The following is a 19,719-nucleotide window of genomic DNA, read 5'->3' on the forward strand; positions in this document are numbered from 1 at the left end:
AATTTGGATACTATTTTAATTTCTTCCCATTCTTCACAGGAACCAACACCTCCCTAGAAATCTAGTTTACTTTGAAATCATCACCTCTCCACAATATATTCTGATTTGAAGTTATCCATGTATAAGAACTTACCTAAAAGAAAACACATTTTTACCTAAGAGATAAGCCCAGCATCGCTTAAATTTAGGGAAAATCAAGAAACACGAACATGTCCCCACTTAACTGACATAAATGTTTACTTATTTGTTTCGTAGACAATCTGATTAGAGGCACTGAAGTTTCTCTCCTAGGCTCAGATGACTATCACACTTAGCTCTAGCCACATACTCCTAAGCTATCACAAAGAATACGATTTGACACAAGAGAAAGGAACCTTTACACTGCTATTGAGGTTATCTTAATATCAATAAAAGCAGCATTCTGATTATATTTGAAATCAACTGTTTTTAATCTTTGAAAAAGCAGAAACCTTTTTCATATTCAAGGATTAAGGAAATATTCTTTCTTTGTTACAAAGGAGACGTGGTTATGAAGCACTGGGGAGTGAATGCTGAATACAGAACGCTGTTTCTCCTTAAGCTTCTCCCGAACCGTAAGCACAGCTCACAGCCGGTCTCTGCTCTAGGATGCTTTTCTGGAGGAACAAGTCACCAGTGCAAGCCCACTTCAGAAGTGAGGAAAATGCTTTCTCATTTTTAATGCAGCTGTCACATTTTCAAAACCCTCCATCCTTCAGCCACCAAGTGGTGAAATGAAAATGTGTTATAAAACACTGCCCCCTGGAGTATTCTGGAAGGAACATCTTTTTTTTTTTTAAGGGCTGGGCAGGGGGGTACTTTCCAGTTCTTTACTAAACACTACAGAATTTCTAAGAAGCAAAAGAAAACCACAGTCAGGAAGTAAATGAATAAAGTTGAGAGGGATGTGTACAATTTTAACCTTTATTAGGTTCCTGTTGCTAAGGAATACTGGCCCTGTCAATGATTTGATTCACGTTGCTCAAAAGTTAAAACCCCACATAATTGAATAGGTGAAAAGATGTTTTGCACAAGTGCCACAGAGAAGAAAAAATAATAAATTAAAAAGTGAATTGAACGTTATGAGAATAAAATAAACTGAGTCAGCATTCCTAAGATGTGAAGCTATCACATAAGATATTAAGATATACATATTCGATCCATATCTATTCTAGAATAATAAATCACAGCAGCCATTATATTCTGTGGCCTCCACTAGCATTCCTCTGCTGTCCCATTTGGAGGTTATATTTATCTATTTTAAAATTAAAATTAGTTAAATTAACCTAACATATGTTTCCTCTCCTTCCCTTAACTCAGACTCCAAAAAGGCAGATAATAACAAAAAGAAACCATCTTTGTCTGTACATAATAAGTTGTGCATACATTTCCCCTTGCGCTTCTGTGAAGGGCTCTTCCACGTACAGAAGAAACAAGCCATGTGCACCTGTACCCTCATCCTCTACCTTTCTGACACGATCTGCTTACAGCACAAGAGCAAAGTATCTCTATTTTAAAGCGCCTTGTCTTCAACACAACTGATGGCAATTTTATACTTAATATTGATCCCTTCATTTGAGAGATCAAAAGCATGTAAAAAAAAAAAAAAAGCTTTGTGTTTAATGTTTGTTTTTACTCTGCACGTAAAAAAAAAAAAAAAAAAAGCTTTGTTTGTGTTTAATGAAAAAGAAGGGACTTGACCATGAAAGAAAAAGCCTAACAAAATCAGAAACACAAAGCGGTTCCGAAGAACGGTGTCAACATTTACTTCTAACAGTCACATCAAACCTTCATTTGTTCCATATCCTGTAAAGCTGCAAAAGGTCACCTGTAGGAATCCCCAAACGTGGTCCCAGACAGGTGGTGCTTGTACGCGGGTGCATTCACATTGCTGCGGCCGCCCCGGTGCAGGCCTGGCCTGAGCGGTCTGAAGGGGCGCGGGGCGCGGGAGCTCTGAAGGTGAGTTCCGTTCTGTCCTCCAACTTCACCCGCTGTTGGCTGGTAGAGTGCAACAAAATTTTACCAATGGAAACACGTATTTTAATTCACCTTCCGGGAGAGTTTCTGGGAAGAACTTTGCTGTTATTATTTAAACTATAATAGTATAAACCTTAAAACATCTACATTATTTGTTTTATTTTGGCAAAATTAAAGCATCTTTTGAAAAAAAAAAAAGGCAATCCCAAAATACAGGGCTTTCTTAGAAAGCAACATGCATCATATCTTGAACAAGTTAGCCAAGCAGTTTCTCCCTCCTACAAACAGACACGATGAATCCGTGTTTCTGGGAACTTCTCTTTGTCCAAGCTGCTCCCTGAGAGGTGAGGCTAGACTTACTGGGAAGCAGGACGATGTTCACGGCTTGTACTGTGGATGCTTCTGGAACATCTTTTGCTCTGCCCGCAAACAGAAGAGTATCTACTGGCTTTCTCCAGAGATGCTTATTTTTGCCCTCAATTCAGAGTTTAATGTCCTGGGACTCGGACATTTTGGCAAGTGTTTTCTTAACCCGCAGGGCTGTCAGTCTTGAAGCAGGATTGTGAGCCCAGCATTCTGTCATGAGTTTCCCCATCTGCCTTAGACACTGCGGGAAGGAAAAGGAAAACTGGAGTTAGAGAAACGTATTATCTGTAAGGTTGGCACTTGATATTGGCTTTTAGTTTTGGGTTTCTGAAGTTTGAATATATTTTTTAAAGATACTCTTAAAACCATGTAGGCATAAAATTCCATAAAAATTCTTCTCTCATCATGCAAAGCTTAAATGATGAAAACAGATTTTCATGGCTTCCTTGTGATAGGAGCAAGCAGGTGGTTTTGCTGATTGTAGAAGAGTGCCTTTGAAGTCAGACTAAACAAATACAAAAATACCCAGGGAGTCTGTATTCCACTGCACACTCCCAGATTGTTTCTAACACTCGGTACGCTCAAATCTTTTATCTAATTCCATACTATTCAAACAAACATGGTTATTCCTAAATCACAGCTGTCTGCTACAATAATAGCATCACACTGTACCATTTAACAAGATTCATGACCTGTGCACAGCCTCACTACAACTTCCTCCTGGGTTCTCCTGTGGTACATCAATTATTGGCCTTCCTGTTGGAAAGCACAATTTCACTTCATTAGAAATCGTCAGTGAAGGGATTTTGAGTAATACCAATGCCCATAACCACCTTCAAAATAATATAAACTCCAGCATTTCATAAAGCTTTCTGCACAGCTCACTGGAAAACATAGGTATTATTTAGCATTTCAGTAACTGGCCACAAAACCAATGAACCAAAGGTTATTTTTAAATGCATTTAACAGTAAAGAACTAGTTTATAAACAGTGTTCTGTCCATTTGTCTGCACTGGCTTTGGTACATTTTTTTCGGGGATGCTTCAAACTCCTCTCTGAATGTTCCACCCCTCTGAATGCTGCCAGACTCTCCAGGTCTGAGCAGGCTTAGAGGCTCAGAGGGCAGATGGAGAAGGGGTGAAGCAGGAGGAGATGGGGCAGGAAAGGCAAGGCTGGCCAGCTCACTTCTTCCTTCTGGGCAGCTCCTTGTTAGATCTGGTTAGGTTTCACCAGGACGGGCTCACAGCCAGGCCAAACGTGGATTTTTCCCACAGCATTGCGTCATCCTTGTTAACGAAGATCCACGGCACAGTCGGGCATCTCAACTAGGTCAACTTGTACCACTTCTGTGTATAGAAAACCGAATCTTCAGATGCCTTACTTTCCTCTCATGAAAACGGGAGAATGCTGTACGTGAGTTTGTCATGGAGAAAATTCATGATGCTTTACAAACACACGTGCAGTTATTTAACGGCCTTTACGCAAGTGTCAGGACATCACCAACAAATGAAATAATGTTATCGATTATGCAGGCTAAACGCTGACCTATTCAATGTATTTTGGAAGTGGCAAAATCAAACAGGAGAAAGGAACAGATAATTTAACACACTGCACTTAGCGCCATATAAATTACTGCCATGAGGCACCCTCACCATCACAGCAAAGAAAAAGAATTCCTGTGATAAATAGTTGGAATTTCGGCAAAAGGAGAAAAGTCTGTTTCGACACTGGCCACATCCACACGGTGACCTACAGCCTCACCTCGTCACTGCTCCACCGGTTGGGGAAGGAGGGACGCAGCTTCTTGATACACACGATCTCTCTCATGTCCTCATAAGAGGGGTCGCTGGGCACTAGATCATGATAGGGAAGCTGATATTCTTCCACTATACCTGAAAATATGGTTTCATTAATGTTATTATTTTCTGTGAAGAGGAAATAAAAGTCTAACAAATAAACTATTCTCTAAGGAAAGTTCTATCGGTACCAAAGACAAGTTCAGGTTGAAAAACAGCAAAAACAAAAACAAAAACAGCACCAACCTTGAAAAACATGTGCCCAAACGATATGATCTAATTTTTAAAAATGAAAAGAAAGTATAATGAAACATATTATATGCCTTCAAGCCTTTTTTCTAACTTCCAAAAGCTAAGTCAACAAGCATCTCAAGTTTACTTCTGATTTTATAAAGGCTCTTGTACTGTGTGCCAAACGTTTTAAAATCTATATTAAATCTCGTTGCAAATTTGCCAGACACACCCCAAACGCATACTACACAATATGTAACTATTTCTACTACTGCAGCATGTGCTTATGAACCTCACAATAAATTTGGCAGTGTATCCTACTTGAACAAAACGTCAGATTTACATTTTTTTCTGCTTAATCATAAGAATGCATTTTTGCACATTTAAAATTTGGAAAACTATACACACCTAAAAATATTAACCATGATTTTTAGGTGCAATGACTGTCTGATTTTTCTTCTTTAAATTTCCTGCATCTATCAGAACTGTCTATAAGAAATATATCACTATTAGAAAAAAAAAATATGTAGTGTTGAAAGAATGGTTAAGAAATACAAAAGAATGTCATCTTTAAGGAAAGGTACTTATCATGCTAAATTCTATCCCATTTCATTTCCCTAGTATCTAATTTCTACCTTTTTTCCTCTTGTCCTTTAAAAAAGCAGGCTACCTGTGTCTTCTTTCTGACCTTATCTGAGTAACTCTTCAGAGTAATTATAAGCAGCCTCTGTCCTCAGAGGATGCTGCTCTGAACAATCTTTCCAGAGAACCCTTTCTCCCTATCCTAAATCATCTTTTATAGAAATTTCACTGCTTTTTATCTGAATAAGATGATACTGTGGTGCTCCAAGGACAATGGTGCTTCAAGGACAAAGGACAACCCTACCTGATAAAGTTTCAGCGTTACACCCCCTACCAGACTCTTAATCGCCCTCACCACCATGTGGCGATGGTTACGAAATTCCTGAGCCCACCTGGGCCGACACCCACCTGGGCAACGGGACCTGTCCCAAATAAGGAAAGGCATCTGCCCTGTCCCACTCCCACCCTATAGAAGGAAGGTACATGTGTCTCTACCAGTCAGTAAACGAAATTTTCACCTCGGATCATTCCTTTGTTTTCCGGCTATAAAAACTGATCAATAGCACATGTTCGGGCTCGACTCTCCCAGACTACTAGGAAGTCTGCCCGCTGTTCTGGCAGCGACCCTTCCCTCTAATAAATTCTATCTTCTTTGCATTCTGCCTTGTGTCTGGAAATTCTTTTCCAACCCACGTTTGGACCACGACAGATACCACCAGGTCGGAAGATAATACACTACATCATTAAATTCACTGAGGGTTTACTCTAAAAAAAATCTGGAGCCTGTATTTTGTCCTTTCTTGTAAACTCAAACCCATTTATAATCATAAAGGACGAGAAGGTTTGAAAATTTTTTCAGACCATTCCAACTCACCATTTATTCTGTCCCCTGCTGAGATCACAGAGCATAATTATATGTATTATCTATGTTACTATTTCCTTCCACTGTGTGTCATCTCTATATAAGATCATGAAAGCACAAGGTCTAATGGATAGGAGATGCTCACTTCATTCCCGTTCTTCCTCCCTTTCTAATTCTCAAGACAATGGCGCAGGAAACATCTTGAGAGCAAGGATGATGATCTAATTTATCTCAAATTTCCCTCAGTGCCTAATGTTGGTGCCATTATCTGGATGGACCGATGCATGGATGGTGGGGTAGGTGCATATATGAAAACAGATATAGAGCCAACCACATAAAATTATCAACTAATCTAAGTCCGTCTTTGAACTCTAGGCCCTACTCCTTTCTCCTTATCATGCAATTAAGTTATCAAAATTTTCCATGTCTGCTGCCTTTGTGTTTGAAACTTCAAAACTTCCTTTTGCTTCCAAAGTTGGAAAGGCCTACAGCTGGATGTGTCTACTTCACCCAAAAGTACCCGGACTAGAAAGATGAGCCCCCAGACTTGCAATATCTTCATAAAGGAAAGTGTTAGAGAATAGAATTTGTGTGCTTTGCCTCCCTGGAAGAGAAAAGAAACTCATTTACTGCAAGTCTACTATCTACCAGGCATGGAGGTAGGTATGTTATATAATTTATCTTATTAAATTCTCACAAACACATTTATGAGATAGCATTATTATACACACTCTACAGATGAGGAAAGTTGGCTTCGAAGGATTCAGTAACTTGCCCAAGGCCATACAGTTGGTATGAGGTAGAGCTGAGAATCTCTGACAAATATACATCAATCTCATACAGAGATAAGGTAACATTTTAGTACCTCTTGAACCTCCACAGGCAAAGACAGCCCTAGCAAAGCAATTAATATCCTGCTGTTTACATAAGGCTGGCTTTTTTTTTAAGCAGAGAATCATTTCTCCTTTATTCCGGTCCTCCTCAGGTTTTCAAATATAGGCTTCCTGTAGCCCTATTCGCTTTAGATGTTTAGGAAAACATAATTAGAAAAGTAATCTTGTACTTTAGTATTCCTTTAACTTCTATAAACCTATCTTAATAAAATAAGTGTAGGCATATTATTCAAAAATAGGCTCATTTATTCTTAATAAAGCATGAGATCATAATTATGATGGGAGATTTATACAGTATCTGGTTAGGAAAATTTTCCTACATACATTAACTTTCCTTTTGGACTAAAGACTTCTCTTACTTTAGAGGGAATGTGTTCTATTTTTAAATGTGCGTAAGAGGCACAGAATTCCCAGAGTGATTAGGAGGCACGACATCATTGAAGATGATCTTCCTACAAAAGTGTGAATGCCTGTTGATTTACTGTTTCTCCTTCATATTTAAATATTCATCTAAATATAAGTTAAGTCTCTACCAACCAAAAGGAAAATTTAAGATAATAGCTAACATGTACTGAGTGCTAGTTATACACCAGGCAGTTTTAATTCTTTCTACAATCATTGAAACCTCACAACCATCTGAAGTAGATACAATAATTCACCTCTTTCTGACAATAAAAAAACTGAAACAAAGAAAAATTTAGTAACCTGTCAAAGGTTCACAAGTAATAAATGGCAGGTCCAAGAAAAAGAATCCCCCTACTAGTTAAGTGCATGCTGCACTTTCACACTCTCGGACACGCTCAAGTTTCTGAGAACGTGAGGAAGCAGCCATCAGGAGGAAAGGCAGGAGGGTCAAGGTTTCTGAACGAGCACAACCATGAGGAGAGGCGGAAACAGGGCACTGGATGCTGAAGCGCCCGCAGCTCAGCTCCTCACCTACTCAAGAACAGATTATGCAGCAGTACGCAAAATACTCCAAGCAACATATTACCTCTGAATATTTAAGAATGTCTTCTTAGTCTTACTAGGGAATCCGTACGTTTGTAGAAAACTTATCGTGAACAATAATGATATTCTTATGCTTTAACTTCCTTTTGATACAAACTGATGTTTTCAAACTGCTTTATGAGGAAGTATTACACAAAGTCAAGAAGTAGAGGGGTTCCACAATGGGTGCCCCGCCCTACATTTCTGTGTCTCCCTTCATCTGTGCACAGCAAGCCACAGGGAAAGCGTCACTGATGTTGGGGGTGGAGCCAGGAGGTTGGTAGGAAGAAGCTGGAAGGGGCAGGAGAGGAGGTCTGACTTGGAGCAACTGCTGGAGGGCACATATGGGAGAAGGGGGTGATCTCTGAAAAGGCAAGAGGACGCTCCAGAAGAGACTCATCAGCGGCAGGTGAAGGGAAGGAGGCAGTCAGAGGTAATTCTAAGAGGTTAAATACCGTTTCCTGGGAGGACTGTGACGGCATCAACAGAAATAAAGGGGAAAATCAAATCAAACCCGATTCTGTAAACAAGATAACTCTGACTTCTGATCAGAAAGAAAGGATCTGTAGCAGCTCCAACAGTACCGCTGTCACTTACCTCCTGATACACATCTCCTAGCAACCTCCCAAAGGATGAGTCCAAAACTGTACATGTCCGCCATGATGTAAGACTGAAAGTGATTTCTATTCAAGCTCTCATCCAACACTTCTGGAGGCATATAGCGTTTGGTGCCAACTCGGGTGTTGGGTGGTATGTCAACTTCATTCGTATCACTAAGGAAAAAGTAAAGCAAAGCACTATCAGTACTGAAGAGGACCAACAAATGACAAGTCAAGGTGAGTCCTGACCCAGGGCTTTAGTGAAAGGTGGGAAAGGATATCCTTTCAGGGTTCCTCGAAAAATATTTCTTGCCAAAAGTTAAGTATTCACAGGTAAAAACCCAATGTAGATGACATTCAATCAGAATGAAGCTGCCACATATAGGATAGCATTGCCACTAGATCAAATGTAAGCTCTAAATTATTGCTAAATATCTAAAAAATACCATCCTTCCCTTCATATTTTAGTAGCTTTGCTCTTAAAATTGGCAGGTGCACATGCCAATTTGGTTTGAGACAGTATTTCTTAAGCCAAGTGTTGGGAGGCTTTTATAGCTACAAACAAGTAAAAAGGGACGGGAGGAGAGGACCAACAAAGATTTGCATATGTTTTATTTTGATAAGCAGAGACCTATAAAACAGCTTTCTACTATCACTATTATTTCATAAACCGAATAACACGTATTTTTAGTAACAAAAGGAAATAATTGAATATAATATCTTTAGCTTTAGGAAAATTTTACAACATGATCCATTCATTATTATTCCCCATAGATGGGGAAGAAATTCCTGATGGAAGGACACCAATCTAGAGGCTGGCACATGGGAACCATGGCCTCGGTGCAGCGAGCTGGAGCCGGAGCTATGAACCCATGTTGCAAAGCTGCTGAACCATGATTACTCGAGAGGCTGACCATTAAATGAGAGGATACGTGTAACATCACTGCCAGTGCAGCACCGAGCACACATCACAAGTGTAACAAGTCCCACAGCTCAATAGAAACTACTGGAACTGAGGAGCAATGAGCCCCCATTTAGACGGATGAAGAAACTCTGAGACAGAAAAGGTATTGTACAAAAACTCATGATTAAACTGAAGTTTGTGGAAAAACCTTTCTATCTCCTGATTCCCAAGAAAGAGTTTTTCTTTTTCTTTTCATCACACTCCACTGACTCTCAAGCATTTATATGTTCTTTTTCCTCAACGTGGAAAACAGCTGCATATGTCAAATATCACATTTATCATGCTGTGTCACAGACAACCGCAAACTTAGCAAAACACTAGTGGCTTTTGGGAAAAAAACCTCTGGGCCTGATCTTATCACCTCAATCTCTGTCTTCTAAAACTCTGTATATCTCAACACTGTTTACATTTACTAACACTTATAAATATAAAGCTTCATTCTTACGACCGTTTAAAATTCACTTCCAGCTAAAATCCTTAAGCTAAAGCTATTTCATCAGACGTGTCACTAGGATACTCATTAGGCCCCTTGGGATCTTCTAACAGCAACAACTCTGAAGGAGCCTCTTTTCCTAAAATAAAAGTTAAAGTGGAAATTTTTTAAAATGAAAAAAAACTAACGAGCTGGTATTCCTTACCATCTGTAAACGTAGGTCTTAGTGCTCTGGGCTCTTTTCTAAGACTAGAAAGAGTTTAAAATGTGAATCATAGTATTTACCAGCAGGATACAATAGAAAAATGTCACCTGTGTACCTAAATAGTACATAGTAAGGAAGGAACATTGAGCAGAGAAGAGGCTTAATGATAACCATTCGATTTAAAAGATGCCACAAAGGCTCCACCTTCAATTATAAAGCAATTTCTCTCCTCTTCTACCCACTGACACCTCTCATGTGAACACACAGTGGGTATTTCATTAACATGTTATATGTGTGTGTTATAATTTATAATTTTGAATCATCAGAGAAAGACAGTGCTGGGATTGGATAGAGGATTCTGGGTTCTATGCAGAGAAACGAACATGGGGGTTTGCAGATGGAAAGAAGATGGTAAGGGGCCTAAATTACCTTCCAGAACATGTCCTGGGAAAGGAAACCAAGAACAGTCTTAGTATGGGCCCCACAGGAGTGCATTTAAGCCAAAGACATACTCTGACCACAGGTGATAAAGATTTTAGGCAATACCTTTCCATTCTTACACTTAGCTCCTTAATGTTTTATTTGGATTCGGGAGGTCAGGAAGGGCTGATGGAATTCGTGACATGGCGACATCTATTGGAAAACTAAGAGGTAATTGGTATTCGATGATAACGGAATTAAGATTTGTGATGGCCAGATTATACATAGTTCTCTAAACTCTCATTCCCTCAAACACTGAAAAAACATACAGTCAAGGATGTTGCTTGCCCATCAAATGCCCCAAAACCAGTTCCTTACACAGGCCACGTGTGCTTGGCACTGCTGTGCCGCCTCAACCTTCCTCGCCCCACCCTAGGGGTTTCCCCACTAGTATCTGAATAAACATCTCCCCTGGGAGTGTCTGAGTAAATCTCTTCCCCTAGAAGAATCTGAATAAATATTCTCCCTTGTAGTATCTCAAAAAATATCCATCTTCCACCCTAAGACAGTAAACTCCTCTGAGCTCTGAATAACTGTCATAATCATTTGTTATGTCCCTAAAGAGCACAGCCCCCTTCGTCTCCATTCACAGTGTGCCTTGCCCATGGCAGATAAAGAATATACTTTAAATGAAAGAAGGAAAAGGCCTGTTTATAGTAAACTTTGCTGTGGGTGATTTAAAGAGAAATGTAAAAATCTCTGTAGACTATAAAATGAAACATTACAGGTATGTAAGGAAGATAAATTGAATTTTGTTAAGCAAATTAATTTTATAACAGGTGACTATTAACCCAATGGCACATGCCTTTAGCACTACATTTAAAGAACAAACATACTAATTATAAGGAATTCCCATGTGACATTATAAAGTATCAGATCCTCCAAGACACACAGCTCTGTCCCTTCTTCCCTCGGGAGGGTTTCTCTACTTGAAAGTAATTATACTGCATTTCTCTCCCAGGTCTTCAGTCACATCATCTTACCCGTCCTCAAATAAGGGCAGAGAAAAATGGAACTTGTATTAATCTTCAAGACCAAAAAGAGAAATTAAAGTGATTTAACACTCGGGCAGCAAGAGTAAAAGAAGAAAAAGAGACGGGAAGTAGAGTCAGACAGTGCGGAGCTTTAAGGCTAGGTACGGAGTCACTGAAGGAAAGGGCCAAGCAAAAGGAAGGAAGAAGAAAAGGCCAGGTTGCCTTCAGCTTTCCTTGCCTTCCTTTTCCATGGAGGCCGGGAGGGCTGAGAGCCGATGTTGGCAAGAAAAGATGGATACAGCACAAGGGGGCAGAGTCGGAGAAGAACTCCAAACCCACAACATAATTCCATGTGCTGCAGTGGCTACACGCACACATGTGTGTAAATTGTAAAATCACATACGGGAAATATAAATGCCAACCAGGATACTGGTTACTTCTGGGAGGAAAAGGGAGGATAAAACAGGGAGGAGAATACAAAAGGGTTCTTTAACACTGGATTTCTTTTTTTTAAAAAAAGACCAGACAAAAATAAGGCAAATTGCTAATATCATTCTTAAATTATTACATGAGTGACTCATTATTTTTTATATTTTCTGTATGTTTAAAATATATTATAAATAAAAAGAACTCAGCAGGGTCAGGACCAAGAAAAATATACATGTCAAGGATTAAGGCACAGGTTAGAGGCACAAGGCTCTGAAGATCAAAAGTCCTCTAAACAAACTGGACAAAAGTACAGAAAAGATACATTTCTACCATCAAAATGTGGGTGCTGCATTCACTGTAGAGAAAACACGATCTCTCTTCTCCCTTCCCATGGAGAAGGGATGGAAATATTTGCACAAAAGGGTCATGATTAAAGAACTGGGTTTAGAGAATTACAGGGGCATTTTTACCCAATCATGTTTTTACAACTAATACTTCTACTAGATCCAACAAGGCTTTTGTCCCTGTTAATGTGAGTACCACTGAGATACAGATTTAAGTAGAATTGGAAAAAATAAAAGTAAAATTTGAATAAAATAAGTTAAGGGATGTCAAGTAAATTCCTCTCCAGGAAAAAACCTTGTGCTAGAATCATACTTTAATGGGTACTTTTCTTATGAACTTTAGAGACAGCAGGGCTGGGACAGGATAAAATAAAAACACCTAAAATTTTCTGAGTAAGAGATGAACAGTCAGAGACCTTCAAGATGGCGGAAGAGTAAGACGTGGAGATCACCTTCCTCCCCACAAATACATCAGAAATACATCTACATGGGGAACAACTCCTACAGAACACCTACTGAACGCTGGCAGAAGACCTCAGACCTCCCAAAAGGCAAGAAACTCCCCACCTGGGTAGGGCAAAAGAAAAAAGAAAAAACAGAGACAAAAGAATAGGGACGGGCCCTGCACCAGTGGGAGGGAGCCGTGAAGGAGGAAAGGTTTCCACACACTAGGAGCCCCTTCACTGGCGGAGACTGCGGGTGGCGGAGGGGGGAAGCTTCGGAGCCACGGAGGAGAGCGCAGCCACAGGGGTGCGGAGGGCAAAGCGGAGAGATTCCCGCACAGAGGATCGGTGCCGAGCAGCACTCACCAGCCCGAGAGGCTTGTCTGCTCACCTGCCGGGGCGGGCAGGGGCTGGGAGCTGAGGCTCGGGCTTCGGTCGGATCGCAGGGAGAGGACTGGGGTTGGCGGCATGAACACAGCCTGAAGGGGCTAGTGCGCCACAGCTAGTCGGGAGGGAGTCCGGGAAAAAGTCTGCAGCTGCCGAAGAGGCAAGAGACTTTTTCTTGCCTCTTTGTTTCTTGGTGCATGAGGAGAGGGGATTCAGAGCGCCGCTTAAAGGAGCTCCAGAGACGGGCGCGAGCCGCGGCTATCAGCGCGGACCCCAGAGACGGGCATGAGACGCTAAGGCTGCTGCTGCCGCCACCAAGAAGCCTGTGTGCGAGCACAGGTCACTCTCCACACCTCCCCTCCCGGGAGCCGGTGCAGCCCGCCACTGCCAGGGTCCCGTGATCCGGGGACAACTTCCCCGGGAGAACACACGGCGCGCCTCGGGCTGCTGCAACGTCATGACGCCTCTGCTCGCCCCGCCTCCTCCGTACCCCTCCCTCCCCCCCGGCCTGAGTGAGCCAGAGCCCCCGAAGCAGCTGCTCCTTTAACCCCGTCCTGTCTGAGCGGGAACAGACGCACTCAGGCGACCTACACGCAGAGGCGGGTCCACATCCAAAGCTGAACCCCCGGAGCTGTGCGAACAAAGAAGAGAAAGGGAAATCTCTCCCAGCAGCCTCAGGAGCAGCGGATTAAATATGCACAATCAACTTGATGTACCTGCATCTGTGGAATACCTGAATAGACAACGAATCATCCCAGATTGAGGCGGACTTTGGGAGCAAAGATATATATATATATTTTTCCCTTTTTCTCTTTTTGTGAGTGTGTATGCGTATGCTTCTTTGTGTGATTTTGTCTGTATAGCTTTGCTTTTACCATTTGTCCTAGGGTTCTGTCTGTCCGCTTTTTTGTTTTTAGTATAGTTTTAGCGCTTGTTATCATGGATGGATTTGTTTTTTGGTTTGGTTGCTCTTTTCTTTTTTTTTTCCTTACTTTTAAATTTTTTTTAATTTTAATAATTTTTATTTTTTAATTTAATAACTTTTTTTTTTTTCTTTCTTTTTTTCTCCCTTTTCTTCTGAGCCATGTGGCTGACAGTGTCTTGGTGCTCTGACCGGGTGTCAGGCCTGTGCCTCTGAGGTGGGAGAGCTGAGTTCAGGACATTGGTCCACCAGAGACCTCCCGGCTCTACATAGTATCAAATGGCGAAAGCTCTCCCAGACATCTCCATCTCAATGCTAAGACCCAGCTCCAGTCAACGACCAGCAACCTCCAGTGTTGGACACCTTATGCCAAACAACTAGCAAGACAGGAACACAACCCCACCCATTAGCAGAGAGGCTGCCTAAAATCATAATAAGGTCACAGACACCCCAAAACACACCACCGGACACAGTCCTGCCCACCAGAAAGACAAGATCCAGCCTCACCCACCAGAACACAGGCACCAGTCCCCTCCACCAGGAAGCCTACATAACCCACCGAACCAACCTTAGCCACTGGGGGCACACACCAAAAACAACGGGAACTACGAACCTGCAGCCTGCGAAAAGGAGACCCCAAACACAGTAAGTTAAGCAAAATGAGAAGACAGAGAAACACACAGCAGATGAAGGAGCAAGGTAAAAACCTACCAGACCAAACAAATAAAGAGGAAATAAGCAGTCTACCTGAAAAAGAATTCAGAGTAATGATAGTAAAGATGATCCAAAATCGTGGAAACACAGTGGAGAAAATACAAGAAGCATTTAACAAGGATCTAGAAGAACTGAAGAGCAAACAAACAATGATGAACAACACAATAAATGAAATTAAAAATTCTCTAGAAGGAATCAATAGCAGAATAACTGAGGCAGAAGAATGGATAAGTGACCTGGAAGATAAAATAGTGGAAATAACTACTGAAAAGCAGAGTAAAGAAAAAAGAGTGAAAAGAATTGAGGACAGCCTCAGAGACCTGTGAGACAACATTAAATGCACCAACATTCGAATTATAGGGGTCCCAGAAGAAGAAGAGAAAAAGAAAGGGACTGAGAAAATATTTGAAGAGATGATAGTTCAAAACTTCCTAATATGGGAAAGGAAATAGTTAAATCCAGGAAGCGCAGAGAGTCCCATGCAGGATAAATCCAAGGAGAAATATGCCAAGACACATAGTAATCAAACTATCAAAAATTAAATACAAAGAAAAAATATTAAAAGCAGCAAAGGAAAAACAACAAATAACACACTAGGGAATCCCCACAAGGTTAACAGCTGATCTTTCAGCAGAAACTCTGCAAGTCAGAAGGGAATGGCAGGACATATTTAAAGTGATGAAAGGGAAAAACCTACAACCAAGATTACTCTACCCAGCAAGGATCTTATTCAGATTCGATGGAGAAATTAAACCTTTACAGACAAGCAAAAGCTAAGAGAATTCAGCACACCTAACCAGCTTTACAACAAATGCTAAAGGAACTTCTCTAGGGAGGAAACACAAGAGAAGGAAAAGACCTACAATAACAAACCCAAAACAATTAAGAATATGGTAATAGGAACATAACATATTGATAATTACCTTAAATGTAAATGGATTAAATGCTCCAACCAAAAGACACAGACTGGCTGAATGGATACAAAAACTAGACCCACATATACGCTGCCAACAAGAAACCCACTTCAGACCTAGGGACACATACAGACTGAAAGTGAGGGGATGGAAAAAGATATCACATGCAAATGGAAATCAAAAAAAAAGCTGAAGTAGCAATACTCCTATCACACAAAATAGACTTTAAAACAAGGACCATTACAAGAGACAAAGAAGGACACTACATAAGGATCAAGGGATAAATCCAAGAAGAAGATATAAAAATTGTAAATATTTATGCACCCAACATAGGAGCACCTCAATACATAAGGCAAATGCTAACAGCCATAAAAGGGGAAATCGACAGTAACACAATGATAGTAGGGGACTTTAACACCCCACTTTCACCAATGGACGGATCATCCAAACTGAAAATAAATAAGGAAACACAAGCTTTAAATGACACATTAAGCAAGGTGGACTTAATTTATATTTATAGGACATTCCATCCAAAAACAACAGAATACACTTTCTTCTCAAGTGCTCATGGAACATTCTCCAGGACAGATCATATCTTGGGTCACAAATCAAGCCTTGGTAAGTTTAAGAAAATTGAAATCGTATCAAGTATCTTTTCCGACCACAACACTATGAGATGCGATATATCAATTACAGGAAAAAACTCTGTAAAAAATACAAACACATGGAGACTAAACAAAACAATACTTAATAACCAAGAGATTACTGAAGAAATCAAAGAGGAAATCAAAAAATACCTAGAAACAAATGACAATGAAAACACAATGACCCAAAACCCATGTGATGCAGCAAAAGCAGTTCTAAGAGGGAAGTTTATAATAGCAATACAATCCTACCTCAAGAAACAAGAAACATCTCAAATAAACAACCTAACCTTACACCTAAAGCCATTAGAGAAAGAACAACAAAAAACCCCCAAAGTTAGCAGAAGGCAAGAAATCATAAAGATCAGATCAGAAATAAATGAAAAAGAAATGAAGGAAACGATAGTAAAGATCAATAACACTAAAAGCTGCTTCTTTGAGAAGATAAACAAAATTGATAAACCATTAGCCAGACTCACCAAGAAAAAAAGGGAGAAAACTCAAATAAATAGAATTAGAAATGAAAAAGGAGAAGTAACAACTGACACTGCAGAAATACAAAGGATCATGAGAGATTACTACAAGCAACTATATGCCAATAAAATGGACAACCTGTAAGAAATGGACAAATTCTTACGAAAGCACAACCTTCCAAGAGTGAACCAGGAAGAAATGGAAAATATAAACAGACCAACCACAAGAAATGAAATTGAGACTGTGATTAAAAATCTTCCAACAAACAAAAGCCCAGGACCAGATGGCTTCACAGTCAAATTCTATCAAACATTTAGAGAAGCGTTAACACCTATCCTTCTCAAACTCTTCCAAAATACAGCAGAGGGAGGAACACTTCTAAACGCCTTCAACAAGGCCACCATCACCCTGATAGCAAAACCAAAGATGTCACAAAAAAAGAAAACTACAGGCCAATATCACTGATGAACATAGATGCAAAAATCCTCAACAAGATACTAGCAAACAGAATCCAACAGCACATTTAAAGGATCATACACCATGATCAAGTGGGGTTTATCCCAGGAATGCAAGAATTCTTCAATATATGCAAATCAATCAATGTGATACACCATATTAACAAATTGAAGGAGAAAAACCATATGATCATCTCAATAGATACAGAAAAAGCTTTTGACAAATTTCAACACCCATTTATGATAAAAACCCTCCAGAAAGTAGGCATAGAGGGAACTTACCTCAACATAATAAAGGCCATATATGACAAACACACAGCCAGCATTGTTCTCAATGGTGAAAAATTGAAACCATTTCCACTAAGATCAGGAACAAGACAAGGTTGCCCACTCTCAACACTATTATTCAATGTAGTTTTGGAAGTGTTAGCCACAGCAACCAGAGAAGAAAAAGAAATAAAAGGAATCTAAATCAGAAAAGAATAAGTAAAGCTGTCACTGTTTGCAGACAACATGATACTATACATAGAGAATCTTAAAGAAGCTACCAGAAAACTACTAGAGCTAATAAATGAATTTGGTTATGTAGCAGGATACAGAATTAATACACAGAAATATTCTGCATTCCTATACACTAATGATGAAAAATGAAAGAGAAATTAAGGAAACATTCCCATTTACCATTGCAACAAAAAGAATAAAATACCTAGGAATAAACCTACCTAAGGAGACAAAAGATCTGTATGCAGAGTACTGTAAGACACTGATGAAAGAAATTAAAGATGATACAAACAAATGGAGAGATATACCATGTTCTTGGATTGGAAGAATCAACATTGTGAAATAGACTATACTACCCAAAGCAATCTACAGATTCAGTGCAATGTGTATCAAACTACCAATGGCATTTTTCACAGAACTAGAACAAAAAATTTCACAATTTGTATGGAAACACAAAAGACCCTGAATAGCCAAAGCAATCTTGAGAAAGAAAAACGGAGCTGGAGGAATCAGGCTCCCTGACTTCAGACTATACTACAAGGCTACAGTAATCAAGAGAGTATGGTACTGGCACAAAAACAGAAATACAGATCGAAGGAACAGGACAGAAAGCCCAGAGATAAACCCATGCACATATGGTCACCTTATTTTTGATAAAGGAGGCAAGAATATATAATGCAGAAAAGACAGCCTCTTCAATAAATGGTGCTGGGAAAACTGGACAGCTACATGTAAAAGAATGAAATTAGAACACTCCCTAACACCATACACAAAAATAAACTCAAAATGGGTTAAAGACCTAAATGTAAGGCCAGACACTATCAAACTCTTAGAGGAAAACATAGGCAGAACACTCTATGACGTAAATCACAGCAAGATCCTTTTTGACCCAGCTCCTAGAGAAATGGAAATAAAAACAAAAATGAACAAATGGGACCTAATGAAACTTAAAAGGTTTTGCACAGCAATGGAAAACATAAACAAGACGAAAAGACAACCTTCAGAATGGGAGAAAATATTTGCAAATGAAGCAACTGACAAAGGATTAATCTCCAAAATTTTACAAGCAGCTCATGCAGCTCAATAGCAAAAAAACAAACAACCCAATCCAAGTACGGGCAGAAGACCTAAATAGACATTTCTCCAAAGAAGATATACAGATTGCCAACAAACACATGAAAGAATGCTCAATATCACAAATCATTAGAGAAATGCAAATTAAAACTACAATGAGGTATCACCTCACGCCAGTCAGAATGGCCATCATCAAAAAATCTACAAACAATAAATGCTGGAAAGGGTGTGGAGAAAAGGGAACCCTCTTGCACTGTTGGTGGGAATGTAAATTGATACAGCCACTATGGAGAACAATATGGAGCTTCCTTAAAAAACTAAAAATAGAACTACCATACGACCCAGCAATCCCACTACTGGGCATATACCCTGAGAAAACCATAATCAAAAAGAGTCATGTACCACAATGTTCACTGCAGCTCTGTTTACAATAGCCAGGACATGGACGCAACCTAAGTGTCTATCGACAGATGAATGGATAAAGAAGATGTGGCACATATATACAATGGAATATTACTCAGCCATAAAAAGAAACGAAATTGAGTTATTTGTAGTGAGGTGGATGGACCTAGAGTCTGTCATACAGAGTGAAGTAAGTCAGAAAGAGAAAAACAAATGCCGCATGCTAACACATATATATGGAATCAAAAAAATAAAAATGGTTCTGATGAACCTAGGGGCAGGACAGGAATAAATACACAGACGTAGAGAATGCACTTGAGCACACAGGGAGGGGGAAGGGTAAGCTGGGACGAAGTGAGAGAGTGGCATGGACTTATACACACTACCAAATGTAAAACAGGTAGCTAGTGGAAGCAGCCGCATAGCACAGGGAGATCAGCTCGGTGCTTTGTGAGCACCTAGAGGGGTGGGATAAGGAGGGTGGGAGGGAGACGCAAGAGGGAGAAGATATGGGGATATATGCATATGTATAGCTGATTCACTTTGTTATACAGCAGAAACTAACACACCACTGTAAAGCAATTATACTCCAATAAAGATGTAAATAAATAAATACATGAATAAATAGAGGGAAGGAAGGAAAGGAAGG

At 40.0% G+C, this 19,719-nt stretch overlaps 1 protein-coding gene across 6 annotated transcripts in view; it reads right to left on the reverse strand.

Moving 5' to 3' along the window:
• Positions 1 to 2,242: 2,242 nt before the first annotated feature.
• The window catches only part of BMPR1B (bone morphogenetic protein receptor type 1B), a 163,255-nt gene continuing 145,778 nt past the window's right edge, over positions 2,243 to 19,719 (reverse strand). For 5 of the 6 annotated variants that reach the window (XM_061191708.1, XM_061191706.1, XM_061191704.1 and 2 more), the window contains exons 9-11: positions 8,310 to 8,485; positions 4,123 to 4,253; positions 2,243 to 2,602 (exon numbers count right to left, since the gene is read on the reverse strand). In XM_061191708.1, the coding sequence (XP_061047691.1) occupies positions 2,477 to 2,602; positions 4,123 to 4,253; positions 8,310 to 8,485 (433 nt within the window). In that variant the 3' untranslated portion in view covers positions 2,243 to 2,476. Of the gene's footprint in view, positions 2,603 to 3,676; positions 3,708 to 4,122; positions 4,254 to 8,309; positions 8,486 to 19,719 lie in introns of those variants that run through there. The other variant, XM_061191707.1, reaches the window with a different exon arrangement.

This window comes from Eubalaena glacialis, chromosome 5 (assembly GCF_028564815.1).
Source record: "Eubalaena glacialis isolate mEubGla1 chromosome 5, mEubGla1.1.hap2.+ XY, whole genome shotgun sequence".
Classification (NCBI taxonomy): domain Eukaryota; kingdom Metazoa; phylum Chordata; class Mammalia; order Artiodactyla; family Balaenidae; genus Eubalaena; species Eubalaena glacialis.